The 25,489-nt window shown below is 42.4% G+C and overlaps 1 protein-coding gene across 5 annotated transcripts in view; it reads right to left on the minus strand.

Annotated features, from left to right (window-relative positions):
* The window catches only part of srgap1a (SLIT-ROBO Rho GTPase activating protein 1a), a 96,501-nt gene that overhangs the window by 31,162 nt on the left and 39,850 nt on the right, over window positions 1-25,489 (minus strand). For all 5 annotated transcript variants that reach the window (XM_049573400.1, XM_049573402.1, XM_049573404.1 and 2 more), the window contains exons 3-9: window positions 22,155-22,317; window positions 13,595-13,657; window positions 9,219-9,398; window positions 8,330-8,458; window positions 6,323-6,544; window positions 5,692-5,793; window positions 56-253 (exon numbers count right to left, since the gene is read on the minus strand). In XM_049573400.1, the coding sequence (XP_049429357.1) occupies window positions 56-253; window positions 5,692-5,793; window positions 6,323-6,544; window positions 8,330-8,458; window positions 9,219-9,398; window positions 13,595-13,657; window positions 22,155-22,317 (1,057 nt within the window). The remainder of the gene's footprint in view (window positions 1-55; window positions 254-5,691; window positions 5,794-6,322; window positions 6,545-8,329; window positions 8,459-9,218; window positions 9,399-13,594; window positions 13,658-22,154; window positions 22,318-25,489) is intronic.

The following is a 25,489-nucleotide window of genomic DNA, read 5'->3' on the forward strand; positions in this document are numbered from 1 at the left end:
GTCTTCTCCCTTTGTATTTGCTCAGTCTTCTCTGAAACCACACATCTCCTCTCACCATGAAGTAGAACTGCTCTGTCTCCTGCTGGTTCGCCCTCCTCTTGGCAATGCTGGGTTTGCTGAGGTACGTCTCCGACACAGTGGACTTGACCGACTCCGTGGATCTGCTGTGGTGGAAACACTCGGACACGTCGTAGTCTTCAATGGTCACCATATCCTGGATGGTGGTCAGGGTGGCCTCTGACGTCTTCTTGATCTGCACGCACAAGAAATGGAAGGGAGGAAGAATTGAAAAATTGTAATAACCAGCCAGCTTAAAAGCTTTATGTCATCTCTTCACTATCACGGCGTTACTATCACAGCATGTCTGGCAGCTTGTATCACAACACTCCCTAAAAACCTCTCTCGCTATCCCACGACGCTCTGAAAAATTCAAGTGTTTTCTGACAAGACACAAGTTCCGAAGAATCCGTCAGCCCCAGAGCACCATTCCCAGCCAGGCAATCAATTTGCATGCACTCAGAAGGGCCAGAGGTGAACAGTGTCTACTGGAGATGGTACATTCAGTCGCAGGCTTTTAAGATTCATTTCCATAACCGCCTCTTCCCTGTCAACAACAGTGCTCCTGCTGAAGCTTATGAACGTCTGGACTTTGCCGAGTGAGCCCCACCGGTTACTGCGAAAGATGTTCTGCCAGTGCACGTGCTGTGAGCCATGACTGCATCCAGTATATGATGACACAATATGACAGCTGATGCTACAAACAAATAACAAGGCAAATGAGCCTGTAACAGTTCCACAAAAATTAAAGACACCAATGTAGATACAAATTGATTGTACAGACTGTAAATATAAAAAAACTTGACACACAGACTTGACAGTACACTGGAGTGTAAGGCCTACTGTTTGGTACGACTAAGACTTCAAGAAAAAAGTCCTAACATTTAGAGACCACAATTATGATGTTACAAGAAGCTCTGAGAAGCTTCATTAAGCATAGCTGTGTTTTGAACTAAATGCTAACGTTAGCATGTTAATAAGCTAACAGCGACACTGAAAATGTTAACTTAGTGATGTTCACTGTGTTCACCATTTTCATGTAGCATGTTAGCATAATAACCTTTGGAAATAAGCACTAAAACATATGCTGACACAGATAGGAATGTCATTACTTCTGCAGAAAATACAGGCAATATATTGAACAAATAACAACTGCGATGTGTTATATTTATAAATATGGAAAGTCAGGGACCATCAAAGTTATTGCGATCCATTCTGAGGGAGATCATGAAAGTCTGTGCCACATTTCATGACAGTCTATCCCATAATTGTCCCGAAAACCATGCCCTAGTATGACTGAACAGTCATCATATGTTACTCTGAAAAAAACTACTCTATGGTATGTTGGAGATTTATATGCATAGGCCTAATAAAAAACAAAAATAGCCCGGCTGTGAGGATTATACATTTACTTTACTTAATTTAACTGTACGCATGATCTATGACATCAGCCCGGTCAGTCAAGGGTTAACACAGTGACCATTCTGCCTGATGTTTTATCTTTCAAACTCATTGGCTAACCCAGTTTTGTCAATGATTTTACTAAAATAACATCAATACAGGGCCATATAGGCAATAGGCAAGGACAACTGCAGAACAAGGAGAAGTAGAAATAGGAAGAGAGAGGGATAACAGGAGACAAACAGACATGGAGGAAGAGTCTAGAGACTGTCAAGCATGTGAGCGTGAATCACTGATGTGGAAAAGCTGCGGAAGGAAAGAGGCCATGCCGATGTAGAAACACCAACAACCACCTCTAAGGAAAAATTCAGCAAAATGCTCTTCTTCGTTCAACAGAGGGACTCTGGGGGGGGAACAGAAGTTCTGCAACCATCACAGTTCAACTGTGTGTGCTTGATGTGTGAGAACCAAAGGTCAACCAAGCCCTAAGTGAGACGCAGCTGGAAGTCCTAATAATTATCCTTTAATGGTCAGGGGGACCCCCACTCACTGGTAGTGACACCATTTTTTAACTTATTAAGTGAGTCAGACCTCAGTGCTAATGAGAGAACAAGGTGGATTCCTCCTGTAACAGTTACACACACCAGGACAGCAGTGGATTAGCTTGTTTTTTAACAGTTTGACCTGTGACTCACCACCTGAAAAGCAAGGTGGAGTTCATCTCTTTCATGTGTTACACTGACGGATTACAGCGATGACACAAATGCTCGGGCACTCAATGTGGATGTAGTTAGAGTGTCATCCGTCCCATTGTGAAGCAAAAACACACGGCAGGTTTGAACACGACTAATGACAGTGTGGAAAAGGAAACGGGGGATTCTGCGATCATAAAGCTTTGCAAAGACATCACCTTTTCATGTGACAACATCATCAGTTGGTGATCAAAGAAGTGCCTGTCTACAATCTACACTTCCACCATCACTTTACATGCATGCACTGTAGTTTTATTTACAGCAGGTGCCTAAAATAGGTAACCTACTACAACATACAGCCATTGGTTACATGCTCTGAGTGTGTTGGTCTCTCTCTTGATCTCTCCGTGTCCCTGGCAGCCTCATCCCGGGTGGCCCCCGTGGAGGCGAGAGGCCCAGCTGTCATCATGAAGACAGGACCCATGCATGCGAGAAAATCGCTCCCAGTGAAAAAGCTGTTGAGTTTATCCATTATTCAGCAGACGAATAGTTACCAGTGTTCACTGCTGGGCTCAATTACAACAGAGCTCTTACAGAGACTCAGTGGATATGCCCATTAGCCCCTGCAGCTGCACAACAGACCTGGAGAAAGTCTCTGGGATCAAATTTAGTTTGTTTGTTTTCAATAAAGAACCAGGAGTAGGGCTGTAACTGTTTGTGTATTTGTACCAAACTGTCACGGTACGGGGGTCGCACGCAGAACACATGGTATGTAGACTGATGCACGTAAGTTGGAACTAAAGTTCCCAAGTGCGAGTTACACCTGCTAACTTTTAGTCATACATATGCTGAGGTTCACGCAACAAGCAGAATTTAAGACCCTAGGCAGTGCGCTGGACTTTGAAGCCTATTTGACATGGTGGCCAAACTGAAAATATAACTTCCAGGTCCGTCACGTGATGCCATTGGGCTCAAAAACATCTTTTCCTCATAGACTTACTTTGGAAGAGAGACATCTGTAAATAACTGGATACACTTTTAAAGTGTCACAACCCACAAAAAAATACTCTTTTCACAATCAAGATTTGACCAATTGAGTCTGATGTCAAAAGTCTATAAGAGCTGCAGTTTATTCCACTGTACAGAACCCACACAGAACTGTGACTTAAAAATTGGGGTATGAACCTGACCATGACTTTTGTGTATCGTTACACCCCAAACCGTGACTCGTGTATTTTCTAGGTTGCTACACAGACAGTGGACCAGTAAGAGGAGCCAAGTATCAGTCTGTCTTATTTACAGGCGTCATGCTCTGGATTGAAAACAACTTCTAAGCTGTCAAAACCCAAAATAATGTAATTTAATGCACTTTAAAATCAAGGTTATTCTGTAGGGCAGCAGTACCATATCACTTACAGTTATTTAACATCCTGTCATAACAGTCCAAAAGACAGACTGTCCATATCTTTCAACAGACTATGTAGTAAGTGTGTAATGTGCTGATCATCACGCTATGAGCACACATACACACCCACACACAGGCTTTGATGTGCCTCCCTGAGATTTGTCTGAGGAAAAACAAACCCTCCCTGCAAAGGAGATGGTATTAGATTGCCAGAGTTTAGTGTGAAACGTCTTGAGAATACGAAAGAGAGGAAAATCAGCCTGTGTGAGCTCCGGTTCATACGAAGGCAAACGAGATCTAAACGGCCGGATTATTAAATCTGAAAAAAAAAAAAGAACCACGCTGACTGACTGAGGAGCTGAAATGAACGGCGTCCTCAGAGAGCAGGCTTTTTTAATGAACAAAAATTCAATTGTAATTGCTGCAGCGAGGCACCCAGCAGGGCTGTGCAAACCCCAACCCTTTAGCAACAGCGAGATCCAGAGTTTTCTCCCCACGTCGCACCCCACCCACCACTGATGCAGAGTAAATTATTCAGCAATGTTTTCTTTTCGCCGTTTCACGGGAGTCAAAAAGGACTGAGGAAACAGCTGCACTTCTATTAAGCACAGCCCTGCAGCCTTTCCTGGCCGGATAAAGACAGACTCTTTTTCTCTCTTGTACATTTGACAGTCGTGCTTGTAGGTCGTCACAGCTTTGAAAGTTCATTTTTCAAGGATGTATCTGGCACGCTGTGCCCGGGAAGAGAGGCCATCTGGTGATCCTAACACAAGGCAGCAGCGCCCTCCAATTCTGACCCACCAGGACATCCGCTTCAGCGAGGCAGGCGGACAAGGACATGAAGCAACCAGGGCTTGTCATCAGACCCACCCACACACACACACACACACACACACACACACTAACACACAGGGGTGCACATGTGTGTGCCTTGTTTCTGAGATACTCTAAATACTGCAAGCTTTTCCAACTATGAAAGCACCAGCAGGACTCTGACCAGCATAAAACAACACTCTGAATGATACTCAGTAGGGCAGCAACTACTATCTAATTGTTTCTATTGTTGTATAATCTGATCAGTTTTTCTAATAGTCAATCATTAAGGTTCTAAGATGTAAAAAAAGTACCGAATATTTAATTCAGAGCACAAAATCCTTACATTTGAGAGCCTGAACCCAGCAAATAGTAAGCACTTCTGCCGATTTAAATTGACTGACTTTCAATAAAGTAATCCAGTAACTTCAGCTGTAGTAATTGGCACACTTAAATAACCCCCAATATACAGGTATCCTATCCTATCCATCATTGTTCATTCTAGCAGACGTATTTTCAGTCAGTTTCACAAAGTGTCGACAATACAATCAAAAGGAATCTGAAGTCACAGTAGATGTAGAGGAAGTTGAATGACACGCTCCTGTGCCTCTTTGTAGCAAGATAAAAGAAAGAAAGTGCACCTATGAGGAGGGAGGAGGAGAAACAGAGAGGATAAAAACAGATGGCGGTGAGAGCTCATAGAGAGGAGGCAGGTCAGACGTGATACTAGGGCCAGCGTAATGGACGTGACTGCACTCTGTGAAACTGTGGCAGTCGTGGTATTTCTCCCCTATTGGCTTTTGTTTTATTTAAGTAACAATGCATTACTCAAGCATGCTGCAAACAATACAGCCTGAGAAGCAGAGATGCACCTCCAATGTCAAAACAGAGCAGCGCAGGACAGGTTCGTGCAAATAAAAGCGAGACAGTGAATTCTACCGGTGGGAGCGAAAATGGAGGCTTCACAGAGAGGATTTGATGGCTACCTGCAGGGCATGAGAGAGAGGAAAATACAGAGTGTGTGTCTTGTGTGTGGTGTGTATATGCAAAAAAAAAACCTTGATTCTTCAGAGATCATCAGCAACTATTTTTCCTGTCTCACCTTGGATGACTTCTGGCTAAAGTTAACTTTCTTTAGTAGCTTTAATGCTCTGCAGCTGTCAGCATCTTGCAACCGACAAAACAGCAGCATGACGAAACTTCTGCATCTCTGGCAGACAACAATGCCGGAGCAGCAGAGAAAAGTTTTGACATGTTTGACATGTCTAAAAACCCACACACCGCAAATACCTGTGTAATGAGTTGAATTTATTTGCGTTTTACCTCCTCGTTCTCGATCTTCAGAGTAGCAAGGCGAGACTGAAGCTGCTGGAACCTCAGGATGAGCTCTCCGTTCACCGGTGGCTGCACTGAGATGTGACACACCTGGGGGGAAAAAAAGGGGATCAGGAACCTGAAATTATAACCCACTACAGGAACTACGTTAGGCAACGTAACCTCTCCTTTACAAGATGCATGCATCCAAATTCTTCTTCGATTGCAGAGCAAACCGCAGCGAGGTTTGCCAACTGAATGCAGACAGCCGCACAAGAGCTAGTAAACAGACATGATATCAGCGCTGGTGCTGCCAGCCAAGGAGTCAAACTCTTAACACATGTTGAGCTACATGACTGCAGGGGGAGAATTAACACATGATTTGTCAAATTCAGTGCCCCATAAAACCTGAACCGGCAGCCCAGACGCAGTAAAACGCTGCACTTAATCCACTGAAATCAGACCTCATTAAGTCTGAGACTTTTTTAATCAACTCCAAATTCACTTCTGTGTTGTTGAGTCTATCTTCAGCGCAGCACAGACAGTGGATGATTTAGAAACACAGCATTTTTAAACTCTTTATATAAATATAGTTTGCAGTTCTCCAGCTCAGTTCATCATCACAGATTAAATTATGTACCTCGTCTCCCATGTGAGGCTGGAACTCAAATTTTGTCGGTGGGCAGAAGGCAGTAGGGTACATCTCCATGAACCTCTGTCGGTCACTTCGTGGGTCCAGACTGTCTACGGCGTTCTCAATGATGTCAAGACCTTCGTGGCGTGACGTCTCAAGGTTGTATTCGGCTGACAGGTAGGTTCGCAGGGCCCGGTTTAGACTGGCATGGTACCCCAAATCACAGCACTGTAAGAGATGAGAGAGGAGGGTCAGCGTGATCGTACAGGTCTCATAATACACAAACAAACACAAGACTAGAGCTGCAATCCAACAATGACTTTCCCTTTTGTCACTGATGACCTGCAGATTGTTTTCTCTGTGAATTGCTCAGTCTATGCATTGTAGAAGAAAAATACCTGTTAAAATGTACAATTCTCTGAAGCCCAAGTTGATGTGTCCAAAACCCAAAAATGACTGATATACTGTCACAAAGGACCAATAAAATCATTGAAAAGCCACATGTGAGAAGCTGGAACTAGAGAATTTTTGGTATTTTTGCTTAAAAAAAAAAAGACTATGATGATTATCAAAATAGTAGTCAATTAATTTTCAATGTACAAAAACAAAACACATCCCTTAGTATTAGTTCAGTTACTTATATATCATATGCAGATATACCTGTAATTGAAAGGTATATATTAAAACAAAACTGACTATTGAGACTTTTAAAAATGGCAAATTTCCCTCGTAAACTAGTCGAGCACTTTCTGAGTCAGCAGTGTTGCCTCTGTGTTTCACGATGTTACCTCAATATTAACAAATGTTACCTCCAGGAGCTAATGCGGATTTTTAATAACTAGAACCTTGGCCAAGGTCTCTCCTGGGAAGACACACTCGCCCCAGGCACCCACAAACACACAGTTAGTTACACACACACACACACACACACGAAACACAAACACTGCCTGAGTGATAGGCATACACAATACCACTACCAGCCAGCATGTACACTTTGTTTTTGACTATAAAAAGTCCCCTTCATCAATAAACAAATGTGTGTGAGCCTGCAAATACAACTCACATCGAGTGCATCCCACACACACACACACACCTACACACCCACACACACACCCTGGTGTGATGTGAAGGCTTGTGAGCAAAGTGAGGAGAGGGGTAATTTCAACGCACAGCATGCCTCTGAATAGAGGTTGCATTTCTCTTCTCCTTCAGTCCTGTCTGGAATATAAAACCCAAAAACGCTTGCTTAAAACCTGGCCCTCTGCCATTTCCTTAGAAAGGCCACAGAAAATGGTGCAGTAAGTTTATTTCTCTTACAAAATAATAATAACCCAGGTGAGCAGTATTATAAATAAGTCATGTTTATTGGTACAAAAAGGTCAAACAAAGCAAACTGCTTGCAAGACAGAGCAGAAAGACGTGAATGCTGTACTGAATGACCCACAAATGAACATGACAACGACAAACACTAGGTTTGAGGGTCAGGGTCCATTCAGACAGTCTGAAAGATGTGGAAGCGTTTCAAAACAGTGACAAGATGTCAGGAAACACAGTGGAACTGAATATAATATGTGGTTTTTCAATGATGACACAAAGAGAAGAAAAAGAGGAAAGAATAGTCTTCATCACAAAAGTTAATAAGCTGCTTTAATTCAGTCTTGCACTGTAATTTCCATCCCACAGTCTGGTGCCCTAAGATCTCTTTTATATCAGGCACAGCTGCAAAAGTCATCAGTCATTCCTCTGATCATGATTTTAAATATCTTCTAAAAGTCTGTGACAAGAAAAAAACCTGAATAGCAATGGGTTTTCTGCCTGCGGAGCACAAAGAAACAAATCAACGTTAGGTGGGGGGAAATCAGCCGATAGAAAGATGAATGCAAAGTGTGTTCTGTTTATGTAAGGATGTCTTCAGCAAAAACTTTCCCCTGTCTCCTGGAGACAAACAAGTTTGTGCTGAGGATGAAGTTGTCTCAAAACAGGGCTGACACAAGCATGTGGTTTTATACTTACATCAATTAAGTCTGACAAGTCGTGGATGTAGTATTTGAAAACGGAGGAGTTTGACGCTTCCAGTGTCAGTAGGTACTCGTTCCGCGCTTTGATCGACTTCAGCTTGTTCTCGGAGTACTTGGCTTGACGCTGATGAGAGAATTAGAGGCACAGAATGAGAAACAGACAGCAACAGAGCGAACGAGGGAGGATGAATTTAATGAGTCAAGAATTGCCTTTTTGACAAGTGATTGTGCTTTTATGTCTCGGCACGCTCGGCGCATCTCAGAGCTGAGACTGGATTACTGGCAAAACAACAGCTTCAATAAACATTAGAGGAGACATAAGTTAAATTATGTTAAAAATAGCAACCAAAAAAAGGGGAGCAAGAACAAAAAAAAAGAAAAGCCTAAACTAAAAACAGCCTGTGTCCTTCACTTCAACTGGAATACCTCAGTCTGAGCCATCTGTCTTTACCCTACACTTCCTCTCTACCAGACAAACACAAGGCTGATAGTTAGTCACCACTCCACTGACCAATAGGGCTCTGACTCACTCGCTTCCAAGTCGTCCATATTTTAACACTTCCCAAATGCATTCCAGGAAGAGTCGTGTTAAAAAAGCCATTGAATCATTTGTCACAGAGATTTAACAGAAAGCAGGCCTGTTCGGAGAACACAAAGCCTGCTCTTTGGCTGTGACAATGCTTTCAGTGTGTTTTCCTTTACTTAGGTCAGCGGGACTTGTAAGGAGCAGCCATGCTGTGGCCTAATGAGTTTTCTAATCAGACATTTTGTTGTGCTCAAACTACTGAAGGAAAACACCTAATGGGAAAGTGAATGGTGTGACTACTAACTAAGTTTAAATTGGAATAAAGTTGTTAGCATTTGTGAACCCCCTGGAGTTCTACCTTCTCTTTCATCTTCTCGATTTTCTTCACAGAGCTGCGCCTCTGGTATTTGTCCTCCATTCGGATGCTGAAGACCGGATCTCCCCTGCCGATCTGCTTCTCCTCTTGCTTCTCAGCCTCCTTCAGCTTGCTCTCGGCACTGATGCTCTCCGAGTGGTACATGTGGTAGGTCTTCATCACCTGGAAACAAATAAAAGTGTCATTAAGCTGCGGAGAAAATAATTTTAAGGACTGTTTGTCATTACTTCCTTTTTAAAACTGGTAAAATCCTGAAACCGTGCTGCTTTGGTGTGAGTTCCAGGTCAGTTTCTGCCAGGTCAAAGGTCAGAATAATCCATCTTCATATAGTCGAGACCGACCTTTTATGACCCACAACTAAGGCTTCCATACTTTGACCCGCTCATTCATCACAAATTGATTCAATTCAACTCACAGCAGGCGGTTCCTCTCTCCCTAAACCACAAACCAATGACAGATTCTCTCCAGCCTTTTTATATGAGGGACTCATACGACCACAACTGCCACAAATCACTGCAGCTAAATCTAACATGCTGCCTTCATTGATCTGTGTTTCAAAAATACACACAGGAAAAAGGTTTGGGTTCGCCCTCTGGTTTTCACATGAGGGTATTAAGATGGAGGTTGAATTCTTTTTGAGGGACAATTCAGCTCTTGTCAAACAAGTAAATGCGATTTCTTTTAAATTGTGTTTTAAAACATCAAAAAGATATTCATGTGTTGCACCTTGCTGGCCCTAACTATTGTTGTTCATATCTGTTTAATGTAGCACATGCTTCTTAGATAGCTAAAAAGAAATATATCTTTTTGTGTGGGCTATAATGGCAAATAAGCAGAACCCTTTCACCCCTATTGTCATCACACTGTAGCTATTAAGCACAAGGGAAATGCATTATCTTGATGAACGGCTGATTAGCATTATATCCTGAAGTTTGAGTCATCCACTTCAGGGACAGTTGGAGTGTGAGTGTTACTCATACGCTCCACGGATCCATTAGGCAGTGACTCAACAGTTAAGTAGAAAGGTAAACCACCAAACACAAACAGTGAGTTCTTCAAGACAGAAGAGAGATTTTTAAAGTCTCATTAGCACTGGCACATGTCGTCAGGAGAACTGACACACGTGTGCGGGGCTCTGAGGACAGTGCGGATGAATCACTGGCTGTGGGAGAAAAATCGAGTCCACGGTGCTGACATGGAGTCATCAGCAAAGGAACTCACTGACCCTCACACATGCATAAGAATGAGAAATTAGCATGTACAGTATCATTACTGATTGTTATATAAAATAAGTATACAGACTGCAGTAGAAAGCATTAGAGTCTATGGAGCACAGCTAAGTTGTTGTTGGACCCTGGTCTGAGCTGGCCCGATACCATGTTATAATTGGCCAGTCTGCATCCAGGGGCGGGACTTAGCGAAGGATTAATTCTGGTATTGGGTATGCAGGTATAAAAGCAAAATGCAGGTGCACTATCAAGAGAAAACTGAATCCACCAAATGCTAAACCATGTGAAGCTGCCATCTTGCAAAGTGCCAACTGTAAAATACAAGGTAATCTTGTCCTTACAGAAGTCACGCACCCATGGGTGTAGGAGGAGAGGAAAGTAAAAGAGTAGGAAACAAAAGAAAAGCAAAGAAAAGAACAGGACGGGAAAGGCTTCTTTAAATGATTTAATGATTAAAAAAATCATTAAAACAAGACAGACCGTTAAAGCTTTTTGTATACTTTTATGTAATCTTTGCTTTGGAATAAAATATATTAAAAGACAGCAAATAAAACACGCTGTGTCAATCTCTCAACATACACTACATTCAGTCAAATTTTTCTAACACTTTCCTGTAAAGCTACATGGGTTCATGGCAGCTGGCCAACATGTAGTGAACTGAAAACAAAGGCAGACAATACATTCAAACTCCCAGGAGAAGGCAGCAATATGGAGCACCGGTGGTTTAACCTGGAATGAACCAACTCCAGCAAATTACAGCTCCACAACCTGTGTATGCAATACACTTGTCTGCACAAAACCTCAACTGCAGAACAAATAGAGACTCACCCATCTCAAAATCTAAACATCGTTCCCCCAAACTGAGCTATTTCTGTACGAGTGGAACAACGAAGCAAAGCCTGACTTGTCTGGAGCGCTTCGCCTTTGGTGGGGTTTGGCCTAACTGGAACCAGTTTAGAGATGGGTGACTGACCTTGGGCCCTGTACTCCTCACTTACTGGTCTGGAGTCTGCCACTGCCTATGTTTACTTTGGTGTTTCTTTTAGAGGGACATATTTAGAGACGGAGCAGACCTGTTATTTCATTGGCGGAGGCCGACATCAGGACTGCGGCTGTCTGATGCAATAGCTACACAGTGCGCGCGCGCGCGCGTGTGTGTGTGTGTGTGTGGGTCTTCCCACAGGGGCTAAACCGGGTCAAATCTGGAGTGTGGATTGTGGTGAGAGTGACACACATTGAGTTTGGAGTAACACGTCTGCTGTGTTTGGAGCAGCACAGCCATCAACTGGAAATGTAACCACTGTAATCCTCTATAGTGAGAAACTGGAGACTGTATAAGCAGGTTGAGCTGCTTTGCACTCCATCACTTGGGAGGCAACAACAACTGCCTCCACTCTCATCTCCATCTATGTACATCCCAGGTTAACATGCTGATTAATGAAGCTCAACACAATCCCAGTGATCATTGGGAAGGAATTAATTGATCGATAGATGTTGTGTTCATCAGTGTTGATGCCTATGAGTGACCTCATAAACAGTATAAACTCATAGCAATCACACATAAACAACGTGGTCTCAATTCCATCCAGTCATCCTGTCTAAGAATACACGAGCATCTGATTGTCACCAACATGTGTGAGGCATTAAACTGAGCCAGTAGGCTAGCAGGGCTGACTGGGACAATTAAGGCAAAGGAATTAGCTATTGATTCATGATTTAGGTACGTTTGTCCATCAAGGTCAGAGAATCACACAACTACTTACAAGTCATTGAACAAAGGCAATGAAATGGCCTTTAAGAAACTTGAAGCTTGTTTGATGCAGACATTTGATGGTCTGGTGAAACGTTACTGAGAGACACCTGCGAAAATTCACCCTCTGGGTTCAAAGGTCTGCAGACACTGCTATGTTAACCAGGCGCATACCATGTAATAGCAACATCCCTAGTCCCTTCCACACATGCATTGCAAACCTCGAGCCATCCAGAGGAGCTGTATGTCAGAATTTAATTGTCCACTTCAGTTGGATCGGACATTACAGGCTTTATCCTGCCAGCACTCTGCTGCAATGTCCTTGTAATGTCCAAAGAGCCCATGTGTGAATAGAGGGGGTAACTGTTCGGAGAGTTTACAGCGAGGGAGTGGGCATGTCTGTAACTGTAATACATCTCCTCTATTATGTGGCTTTAACAAAACTGGAAGAGAACAAACATCAGATGTGAAAAAGAAAGGTCATTTATGCAAAGACAGCAATGAAACTGTCTAACTAGAGAGATGACTAGATTAAGGAGCTTCTGCTGGTAAGGGCTGAAGCTGAAATCTTCAGGCACATTCAATGAATGGCAAGAGACTGTTGATTAAGACCAAATTACAAACTGGCTATGTGAACACATTGTAATATGCGTCACAACCTGCCTCCTGCACGCTCTAGCCAGGCGCCACCCTTCGTCAAATCAAACCAAACAATTCCCATAGGTGAGAACACCTCTGACACAGACAGTCTCCTGTTGTGTGCTACATGGGTGAAAGAGAAACTCAAGCCGGTGTCTGGAATTCGTGTGAGAAAACAGTTCGTACTGGGGACCTTTGCTGCATGTAATCTCTCTCACTCTCTCCCAAGACTTCCTATCTGTCTATCAACTTTTGAACGAAGGCAACAATGCCAAAAATAAATAATCTTTCTTTTTTTAAAGACAGAAAATGTATCCACGAGTTGCTATTTGGCGCCAACCCCCTGGTGTGGCTTTGCATGAATTTGTTTTGAAGAGCAAGAAAACTAAGCCGAGAAGATCCATTAAAAACAGAGAATATGAACTCTAATGAGCCGAGCAAACATAATGTTGATACTTCACAGTTTGAATAGCAAGTTCATCAGGGTAAGAGAGATTGTGTTTCACAATTTTGTGCTGTAAAAGAAATCAGACTTTCCCTTCAGTTTGAGCAGTCACTTTGAGGGATGAAATATTAAACATTCAAGCAAACAGACTTCAACCAGGCATCATAAAGCTACAAGAGGTTAAAGTTTTTAATGGTTAAAGATATTTAGAAGTTAGTTAGCTCACTGCTATAAACCTATAAACCTATAAACTCAACCAGAGCAAAGACAATGTACTTGGGTCATTAGTACTTACCGTGTATAGCTCATTTAGGACCTTCATTAAATCTTCCTGAAGCTGAAAGGCTATTTCCTTGCTCTGAAAAAGAAGCACAGACGTACAAACAATTAGACCACGACAACAAATCAGTGATTTAAAACAATTAAATCCACAAAAGTAGTCTTCCCAAACAAAAAGTACAGTTAATACCCCATTAAAACCAACACAGCGGCACCATGTTGTCAGTAGTCCAATTCCATTATAAACACAACAGCAACCACTTCTACTGAACCTAAACTTGACAAATCTGGCCACAAGATATTAGGTTTTATAGAAATAGTGGAAAATGACCAGACATTGACCCATGGTTTGAACAGTACAGATACAAAACAGAACAGTGGATTCATCATCATGTGTTTAATACAGGGCTTCTGTGCGAAAGTGGTATCAGTGTCACTACGACTTTTCCACTCAAATCTTCGAACACAGCTCGAGTTTCACCGTCCACATGCTCAACACATTATCTGGCTCCTACGTCTCAACGTGAAAGATTTTTCCCAAATATGTTAACTCAATCAGCCATGCCACAAGGCTGACTCAGTAATACTATCACACATACACGCCCACATTAATGCACCTCGAGGTTGTCGGATACAGTTTAACAGTGATGCCGTGATGGATTCAGAGGGGCTTTCGCTATTAATTTAACTGTGCAGCTCCCATATTTCCCTCACACTGACTCACATACTGTATCATATGTTCATGAGATTATGAGTCATGACAATGAATTTTTGATCTCTCTACAGTTGATACCATGCTCTGCTACCTGGATGATGTTACAGCCTCGTCCCGCACTTCAGGTCTTTCTCTAACCCAATTATCCTCAGACAAATCTCATTCTGGGAGCCGCTCCCGGCAAAAGGCTGTAAGAGAGTTCTGTGAGGGTACTGAACCACCTAGTGCAGGGGGATAGAGTGGTGATGTACCTCTGATTACGAATGGAGCACCACACTCATTTAAAGGGCAAGGATGGTCAAAATAAACTAATGCTACATCTACAACTGCAATCAGTCATTATTAATGTCACCCTATGGAGTTTCTGACCAAGAGCAGTGCTATGGAGTGATGTTTTTATAAGGAGGTCCAGTTTTTTGTTGCTGTGCGTGTATGCAAATAGATGGGCAACACAAAACACAAGAGACCTAGCAATGTGCCAACAAAGGCAAGAAAGAAGAAGACAACAAGCTACTTGGACGTAAACAACGCAAGTGTGAAAATTTAGATTTCGCAAAAGTTTAATGAGGAGGGAAATGATCTCAGTGCACTTGCTAGATCTCAGGGAAACACACAACGGTAAGAAATACTGAACGATAACTTTTGTTTGTTCACAAGAAAATCCCACCAGGTACCTTTAAGAGATGCTGTTGTAAATCAAATCAAATCAAATCAACTTTATTTATATGGCACTTTTCATACAACAGTAACACAAAGTGCCTCACAGAGGTTAAAAACAACAAAGATCCAAAACAGAAAACAAAAAGAAAAGAGAAAACCCAACCCTTCCACCCCATATAGAGATATGTAAATATACATATATGCACACACACACACACACACACACACACACACACACACACACGGCAACCCCATCGGGAGACCAGGAACAACTCTCAGTGTGGTAGGCCCCCATGAGGAAACACTGGAGCTAAAAACTGAAGGACTAAAACAGTAAGATAGGATAAAAGGTATAAAAAATAACCAAATAAACAAAAAGCTATTTAGCTCTTAAAACTGAGTTAATAGCTAGGTAAGAATGATCTAAAACAGAGACATAAAATGCATCAAAACTAAAACCTATAGGCTAACTAAAATAACAAAAGATAAAGGTTAAATGAGATAAGAATGTAAAAAGAGGAAGGGTAAGAACATAAAAAATAAATAAAAAATAGATAAATAAATCGATTATAAGAGGAATATAAAAAAGATAAATAAAGAGATCAGTTAAATGCCTGATTAAAGAGATGAGTCTTGAGCCTCTTTTTAAAAACATCAACAGTCTCTGCAGCTCTGAGGTTCTCCGGCAGGCTGTTCCACAATCGGGGGCCATAATAACTAAATGCTGCCTCCCCATGTGTTTTAGTCCTAACTTGTGGTATGGTTAAAAGGCCGGTGCCGGAGGACCTAAGGGTCCGCAAGGGTTGATATGGTAAAAGCAGGTCAGATAAATAAGAAGGCCCAAGACCGTTAAGACATTTAAAAACTAATAAAAGAACCTTAAAATCGATCCTGAAGCGCATGGGGAGCCAATGCAGCAATTTTAAAACTGGTGTAATGTACACAGAGAGTACACTATGGTTGATGGTTTGGGAAAATGTGGAGGAAAACTTTTTAAAGTACATTGTAGGGCTTCCTTCACAGGCCGAGAGGGTTTAACTTGACTGCAGGATACTCTGCAATTTCTGCAGGTACACCATCGACAGTATCTTGACTGGCTGCATCACCGCCTCACGTGGTAGTTGCACCACCCTCAACTGTGAGGCTTGACAGAGGGTGTTGAGAACTGCCAAGTACATCACCAGGATGAAGTTGCCACCCATGGAACCCTTTTACACCCAGCGGATGTACATGGCAATAATATTTTAAACACTGAACAATGTTTGGGATTTCCTGTCTTGAGATTAGATGAGTCACACTCTGTTGCCTTGCACACGTGTGGCCTCATGTGGGTGTTGGCAACAGGTAAGAGGCTTTATTAAGGGCACACACCTCAATAATCCAAGTGATGATGCACAAATTGATGCACAGTTAGGCCAACTCTCAGCTGTAAAATGACTCTGCTGAACTGTCAACATGCAACAGACCAAGATAGAATCAATCTTGTGAAAAGTTGTGCGCACAAACACGTAAACTGTCACCGATGTTTTCACTAGTCGCTCACAGGTAAAGCTGCACAATGTCCAAGCATGTGAATAGACAGCAAAGAGGATTACACTCTCAGTTAACGGCTGCCAGGCTGGTGTCTGAAATTAGAGAGTGTCGTGCTGGGTGACCTGACCGATTGGCAACATCTTCCTAACCGCCACCTGGTCTGTCAGTTCCCTGATTTGTAGCTCTTACCTAATCAGAGTGCAAACAGCCTGTAAGCCTGGATAACCTGGGCTTTTAAAGCACCAAACTTGGCAAGAGTCAAACTCGTGGATGTTTGAGAATGAGTGTAGATGAGAAAGCTACGGAACGCTCCTGAGTTTTTTAGTCAATTAAAGGATGATCTTGTCCTGGAGTAGATCTGAAATTGTATATTGCAAAACATGACAGTACCACATTTTCAGTGAACTGCCTATAAATCGTGGATCCTTGCATATCATAAAGCTCACAAAACACAGGCCTTCTCCTGTGGGAAAACCCATTAGCAACCGTCAGTTCAGAGGACAGAACCTTTGACTATCTGTCAGATCTAACACTTGTCAGCTCCTCTCCATTGAGAAAGCTGGGAAGTGATCCAGGGCTCAATGAAAAGCCTTCTCAGGGATCACATGAGCTGTGAGAGTGTGTGTGTGTGAGAGAGAAGTAAAGACAAGAGATGAAAGTAAAGCAGCATTACATTCAAGACATGTTTAGAGTGCGTTCTCCAGAAAAGCTACATCTAATGCTTTTAAGAAGTCTGTGAAATAATATCTCCTTTCAAAGTGTCACTAAATCTAACACACACAGACACACACACGCTGCATACCTCAAATTAGAAGCAATAAGGGATGTTCACTAAATACTGTGTTGTGTAACTGCAGTCTTTGATTTAATTTGCACAATCTACCCTCTTTCATTTTAAAGGAATCTCAGTTGAGGAGGTTCAAGTTCGGTCTAATTCATTAAAAAGATCCTAAAATGGGTTTCCCCTTTTAGGATCATACCATCTGTATTCCAACCACATTAGAAAGATGAAACAACCCCAGAGAGGAGAAACCAAGTCAGCCTCTGGGGAGTGGTGGGTTTCATATTGCCACTGACATTAATCATGGTACAGAGATGGCAGTTGTACACCCTGCAGGGCCTGTGTGTGTGTGTGTGTGTGTGTGTGTGTGTGTGTGTGTGTGTGGTGCTCCGCACAGATCTGAGTGTCTTGTCACAATAACACAGCTAATATTCACAGCACAAACTTTGACAAGGTCTTCGCTGATGTATTTAAAAAAAGGAAGCTTTGACCAAATGACATAAACTCTTTCATTAACGTCAAAATAACAGTTTCACTTTTTGGGAAGTACAATTATTTACACAGTATCATGTTGAGTCAGTGAGTACAGAGCTGGAGTCCTTAGATTAGCAAGTAGACTGGAAAAAAGAGGAAACAGCTAGCCTAACTTTGGTTATGAACAACTCTGAAGCTGTCTTATTTACACAATGTATGTTGTTTGTTTAACCCACACATGACAAAAAATGCCAATTTGTGGTTTTAGGGTTTTGTGTTTACAGTTCATCCATCTGTCAGCAGTTCTATGCAGTGTCTCTGGCTATGGCGTAGGTTGCCTGATATGGTCATTAAGCCCAGGTTTGGGCTTCAACAAAAAGGCACACTGGCACCAAACCTGGCAACCTCACTGTGAGAGGTAGACTTTCAGTGGCTCTGCACATCACTGCACCCAGCTGCTGATTAGCAAGAAATAACTCCATCACAAAACTCCCTGCAAAACCACAGACTGGCATTTCATTTTTAAACAAACAAGTAAATGAGTGAGTGTTGGAGGTGCTTACAGGCATTATTTCACTCTTGACAAGACTTAAATAGCCGTTTCCCCAACTTCCAGTCTTTATTCAAAGCTAAGCTTAACACATCCTGACTTCAGCTCAAGCAACATCCCAGGCTGAAAAATGAAGCCAAGAGGAAGTGCCAAAAACTGCAGTTCATGGAATGTCCACTTGAGGCTGGCTCCAAAACAAAGCAAATCCCTGTAGACTCCAATGTTAAAATGCCCAACTTTGCAGCAGATGTAAACATGTTTACAGCCTGGTACAAAAAACAGTTTTGGTCTCCATATATCCATCTTTAAGACAACTGTATGGGGGTAAATTTTATCAGAACTCACCTGTTTACAATTTTTTTCAAGGCCCACATTTATGTGTATTTTAGGGCGGGGCCGCTTGAGTCTTAGGCTCTCTGCGAGGCCTCGCTGCAGTCTATTATGGTCATTTCTGGCTCCAAAAAACCAAGATGGTGACGTCAAAACTGCCAGACTCAAGGCTTCAGAATGGCAGTCCACAAACCAATGGGTGACATCACGGTAGCTACATCCATTATTTATACAGTCTACACTTAAGCTCTGTACTTAAAGCGCAGCCATTAGACTTGTATTGATTACTGCATGTCACTCTCCAAAATTAGATGAATAATGTTTCACAATGTTTATTGATTGTATCAGAGACATATGTATCATCATACTGTACGAACACCTGGTGCAGGCTTCTTCCAAGTGGCAACCTCCAGCACTGAAAAATGAAGCCAGCGTGGAAGTGCCAAAAACTGCAGTTCCTCTAATGGCCACTTGAGGCTGACTGAGTCAACTCCCATAGACCCCCATGTTAAAAATGCCCAACTTGACAGCAGAAATAAAAATTATTACAGCCTGGTATAAAAAAGGTTTGGGGCTTTGTAGCTAATGTCAACATTCATGACAAGTATATTGGGGTAAAAATTTGTACAACTTAACTCTTTACATTTTATCAAGGCTTAAAGATGCTTTAAGTGATAAAAGCTTATTGTAAAATAAACACTACCCAGCACACGCTTTGCCTGAGAAAGAGTTCAAAACTGCCTCAAGCTTTGGGATCTCCACCTTGTAGCTGCAGCCACAGAACGTGACTTCCATAAATAAAACAGCGCGAGTAAAACAAAGAGCCAGTTGTATGAATAATGAAAACTGAATACATGTGATAAGATCTGTCCAAGCATGAAGAAGGAAAGAGAGGTCCACTATTTGACTCCTGTTTTCAAACAAAAAAAGCCAAAATGGGCTGTTTCTAAAAGAAATCGTGGCTGTAGTTGTTTTAGAAAGTAACCACAACTCAGCACTGTAGAAATAAATGCACATGGCAAATGGGTCAACCGGAGGATGTTGACTGACGGAGACACGAGGGCTACTCTGGAGTCCTCCTCCTCTGTTCCACCTCACAGCATGAAACTTGAACATACTACAAGGAAATAAAAACACAGGTTCTTTGATGTGCTGGAAGAATGACAACGGTACAGCTGTCTTCTCGAAGCTGTGAGGGAGCCCACGTAACATGGGGGACTTCTCTGTTGTTTGTGCCTCGTTACTGAAGCTCTCCTAAGATCAAAGGCTCAGGGAAGCTTTAATTAGAGGGCGAGCGGTGTCTCGGGTCTCCTATGAACCTGGACCTCCCACCAGTCTGCTGTTTGTCTGCACAATGTCACCTGGATGCGCTGAAAAAACTGCACTGCAAACTTTAAAGGGATGACTATCACACAATGTGGTTAGGCACAGCAGATTCCACAGCCATAATGATGCAGGTGGAGCAGTGATAGGACTAGTGTGTGTGTGTGTGTGTGTGTGTGTGTGGAAGGGGGGCAGGCACACTACCCTGCAAATTGCGGGGATTTGGAGAAGCGTCTTTAGAGTTATACTAAAAATGTAAATCAGCATTGGAGGCAGTCTATCATTATAATCATCAAAGTGTGTTGAGTCAGGGGAGGCAACGAGTGTCACATCTGAAAAATGACTGTCTGTTTCACATCTGGCCTCATTAGTAGAACCATAAACCTTTTAACACTATCAAAAGGAAATGACTGCTGCAGCTTCCTGTTTGTGTGTTGGGGGCTCGGGTCAGTACTAAAAGACCACGCCCCCTGCACAATCAGAAGAAACCACAACTATCAAGAGACGAGAGAACGAATAAATGAGTCTTACTTTTACTTTTTGAATGTAGGGGTAGGATGGTCAGGAACAACGAGCGACAGAAAGAAAGAGAGGAGAAACAGAGTCGCACAAGCTTAACTGACACAAAGGCGCTCCTCTGAAGAAAAGCCACTTTGTAATTTAGGCCTGTGGTGAGTTCATGTGACTCCTGCAGCATAGGAGCTCATAATCTTTTAGGGAGTTGTCGTCTTTGTGGTGGAAATGCAGCAGAGGCCCGGTTTCAGCCATGAAGCCACAGTCCTCAGACGAGAGAGTGAAGGCATACTGATCTGAAACTGCGGTGACCGAAGTTCCTCTGCATTACTCTAATTCACAAAACTAAACCACAGGAGCCAAACAGAGTTTCGTCCCATCAAACGCAAAGCTGAATATATGCTGACCGTATCCTGCACATCATGCGACTAAATATACTTTGTTGTCAAATGAATGGGTTAATTGAAAGTGAAAGACTGTTTATGTCGCATGAGTGACTGGAGACACCGCTGCCCGATCTGACCGCCGTGAAAAATCTGGATTACGTTAGTGGTGAGTTCAAACTTCTGTTTTGTTGATCAAAGAAAAGTCACATCTGACCTCTTCCAGCAGAGGTCAAACACCAGTACAGTAGAAAGTTAAAAAAGGAAAGAGTGAGGGAGGTTGTGGCATTTAAAAAAATCGTAAGGAGATGAAATAGTTAGACAGCGGTACCTAACCCTCCGAAACCTGGATCGACATCACTTTTGTGCTGCTTTCAGACATCTTTCACAAGTATTTAAACCTTTGAACCCTGAGCAAATGGGTTTAATTTTCTTCCAACAAGTAAAAAAGGTAATAAGCAACTTGGCATGTCCCACACACTGCAAGAAAATAGAAGATTTAGAAAATAATAATCATATACATCATACAATAATACTTAAAACATAAGCTAGGGAAAAATGTCCAGGAAACTGTAATTTTTGAGGCCGTTTTCTTGTACTTTTTAACTTTTTTTTTTTTTGCTAATTTTCAGTTCACTTTTTACTTTATTTTTGTTGTTTTTAAGGTATTTTTCTTGTACTTTTAACTACTTTTTTTTTTTTTTTTTTGGCCAATTTTCAGGTAATTTTCTTGCACTTTTTACCCATTTCCAAGACAATTTTCTCAGATTTCAAAGGGTTAAAGAAAGCAGGCAGCATCCACAGTCTGTTTGGAACTCAAGGTTGTTTTCACCAATAAAAGTGAATTTGTGTTGTGTTTGTTTATACTACATATTAGAATAGAATGAAATGAGCAGTGTGTCCCAGTGGGTGAACAAGGCCTGTAAACGCAGCAATGTTAAAGTAAGCACACAGAAAGTGTTTCCCTTCTTGCACCCTGTATGCTATGTCCCACATTTCTCACAACTGTCTGTGCAATTTTGCTGTCATCAGCTTTCTTTTTAAACACTGTCTGATTTCTTTTCAGTCTGCACACTTTTTTTGGATTCCCTTTCAGCCCTAACACCTAAAACCTATGTTTTTTTTTAACTTCTCCAACCACAAAGCACCTCTATTTTTGACCATATTTGAAATAAACTTGAAGAACTGGAAGATTACATCATACCTACTGCGACATTACAAGTGGTTCATTGTGGTTCTGGTGGCCGTAGAGTTGTAGAAGAGAGAGTTGTATTTTATGACTGAAATGTGAATAAGTGTGTTGTCCACCCTCACCTTCTTGAGTAGCCGTGTGGAGTCCTCACTGATCTGCATGAACCTCATGATGACATTGTTGAGGTAGATGTCGCTCAGTGTGGCGTGGTCCTTACTCTCCCTCCTCACCTGGTTCAGCAGCAGGTACCAACAGTTGACTGGAGACAGCAGGTTCTGGTCTTTCCTAAATAAACCAGGGAAACAGATAGATGTAAGATCAGCTGTGGGAAATAAATATCTTGGTATCCTTTACGACATGTTACACAGAAGAATTAGAAAGATGAAGAGTCAGATCAGTGTGTAGGAAAGAACCGGTCAAGTCGGATGTTTTGATGACCAATAAACTCACTCCATAGTTGGGCACTATAGCTGAGACGAGCAAGCAGGCACATACGTGTACCAGTATGTGTTTATGGTTTGTGTCAGTGCATCTTAATACGTTCCTGTGCGTCTGTATCCATGTCAGTGTCGCAGCCCTAATATCTTTAGACAAAAGTTGTCATTTTCGCAAGGAGATTGTGGCAGTTCCTCGACTAGTGGGATGTCTACAAACACCTCAAGTGCACTAGGGCCTGTTACAAAAGCAGAAGCGAAATGCGTCACAGGCCTCCCTTGGTGTTAAATGTCCCATATACTGCTGGTTCTGGGCCTAAAAAGCTCTCCATATATTACATGGACTACGCAGTTCAGTTGGAAATACTTTGTATCAGTGACATTTCTGGGGCAGAGCTCTTCCAATGCACTGAGCCAAGCTGGCTTCCTATAACCAAGGGAAGAGTGTGCCACAGGCTTTAAATACACTTAGTGGAATGAAGTTGGAGAAGACACGGATGCATTTTAAAGTGAAGTTGAAAAGTAGAATTACGTATGAACTGTGACAGCAGAAGACAGACAAGGAAGCACAGAGAAGTAGCAAATGGGGAAAGATAGAGATCTGAATGCAAAAAAAAAAAAAAAAAAAAAGCTTGAGTGAAATAGTGGAGCATGAGAGCTGTTTCCTGTGCTGTGCGCTGGCTGCTTCCAAGCTCACTGTAGGACATTGTCCAGGCCAGAGCGAGCTGGGGCCCTGCATAAGCACTGGCCTGCAGGCTGACTTCCTCTGAGTTAACCTATAACATTCCTCCTGCCTGCTAGGAGCAGCACAGAATATGACTGTGTGTGTGCGTTTGTGCATGTGTGTCTGTGTGGGTAGGTTTTAAGTCTGGGTCTGGGGTCAAGTCTTACAGGAACCATATGTAGACTCGCCTCTGCTCTCCCCTCGCAATGTTAGTTTGCATAGACAGGCAGCACTTGTCAACACAACAGGTGAAACTTTGCACTCAATGGCAAGTGACCCAACACTGAACTAGCCTTCAGCCTTGGCACATCTGCTGCAAGAGCAAAAAAAAACCCAAAACATTTCTCCGAATGAATAACTGATATTAACATTCCAAAGTGGCAGAAATGTTCCCAGAGACTTTGCAAAAACAGGAAGCAAACTACATTTGATAAAGGCAGAGCCAAACACGCTGACATGAAAAACATCCGAGAGCATTTCGAGAGCATGGTCGTCTTTCAAAGACACCAGGAAGACGGCGAATGAAAAAACTGATTTAGCTAAAAGCTGAGTGGTGTAGTGATGCCACATGCTGGGCTAGAGGACACGTGCAAAGGAAGAGAAAGCTAGAAAAAGAGAAGATAAGTGAAGTGGTCCCAGAGCTGCAGCAGCAGGACTGCTGGACAGCATCTCCCTCTCTCTCCCTCTCTCATACACACACACACACACACACACACACAGTCAAAGAGCAATTACCATAAATCCTTTCTGCATTATATATAAGCAGAGTGCAATACTTCCATTCTATGTCACTGGATCTAGATATGTGAAGGCAGCACGTGTGTGTGCATGTGTTTATTAATTCATGCTCATTTTTGCATGTGCAGATGCATAATCTCCAGGTGGCCACTGACATGAAGCTGGACACAGCACATCATTAGCCTCTGAAAAAGTGTCTAAACAACCTCCTACAGTTCCAAAGCACTCTTGTGTTTTGGCTTGATGTCCCTCTGTGACCATTTGTCCCCCACTTGAGAAAAAAGATGAGGATAATTTGATTGAGGATTCAAAACAGCTCTATTACAAGCAGCCTACTGGCAGGATTAGCCAGGGAATTTTCAGTCAGGGCTTGAAGTGCCTTCACCTCTTTGCTTCAACCCACCTTTCTGCTCAGAGCACAGCAGGACTCCTCACTGTGAAAAGTCTGACCTAATTCAGCATCAGAACATGCACAGGTCTTATAAAAATTCAATATGTCACACAATAGACAGTCAACAAAAGCAGCACCATTGCTTCACATAAAGTTTTAAAATGAAATTCAGTTTTTAACGGAAAGGCTACATCAAACAAAGGAATGACCCAGAATTCATTATAAAACTGCCAGAGAATAAAATAAAGCAAACTTGTGGTACACGGTGGAGTTAGCGAAAATAGAGAACTCGGGGGGAAGTTACTGATGTCCCCAAAAGTTCCCACAAACACATCAACACTTCTGAAAGTACCTTGTATGTTTGTTATTGGCCTGACCTACTAAATCAAACTGGGGGCCTGCAGTGAAAAGAGGACAGAACCAGAAATCGAGGGGAGGGGATTGACACAGGCCGTGACGACAGAACAACCTCTGGGAGTTGCTTACTTCACATAATGGCAGGAAAATCTCTCAATGTCATCGTTTCCCCCTCAGCCAGGGCAGGAACTGGGTCAGACAGACCCACAGACAGATAGGCGGACCCTCGAGGGGCTAAAACACAGGTATGAAAGGGGAATGTCCACAAAAGGGAAGGGGGCTAGTATAAAAAAAGAGCTCAATAGTAACTTACTGGCTCCTGTCAATGTGTGTTTAAGTGTGTGTTCTGCCCATTCATACAGCCAGGAGTCCAGAAGTCACTGAGTCAACATTAACATACTTACACTCTCATACAGGATGCTGACAATGAAGGATAATTTCCACTTCAGTTTGCAGGGCATTGAAACAGGAGCCCTTATCAGCGGCAAATGACAAAGTCCTCCAGTGCCCAACTGATAACATCTTTCATTAATGAACTGTGGTGGTGGCCTTTAGAGCTGCAGCACAGTCACCTGCGACATAGGCATACAGCTGCTACGAGCAAAGTGATCACTGCAGGTCTAATTTGGACTAAGCCTATCACGAAAAGGAAAGTTCTAGGTTGAAATTAACAGCATGAGACAGGGTGCCAAAACCTTATTAATAATTCCAGTCAAGTAGTTCTGTGAATAACAAATGGTGTTAAACTTCAGCTTCATTCCTTGCCACTAAAGCTGAATGCATTGCTGACTGTAATATCTGGCAATATATGCA

This window comes from Epinephelus fuscoguttatus, linkage group LG4 (genome assembly GCF_011397635.1).
Source record: "Epinephelus fuscoguttatus linkage group LG4, E.fuscoguttatus.final_Chr_v1".
Lineage (NCBI taxonomy): Eukaryota > Metazoa > Chordata > Actinopteri > Perciformes > Serranidae > Epinephelus > Epinephelus fuscoguttatus.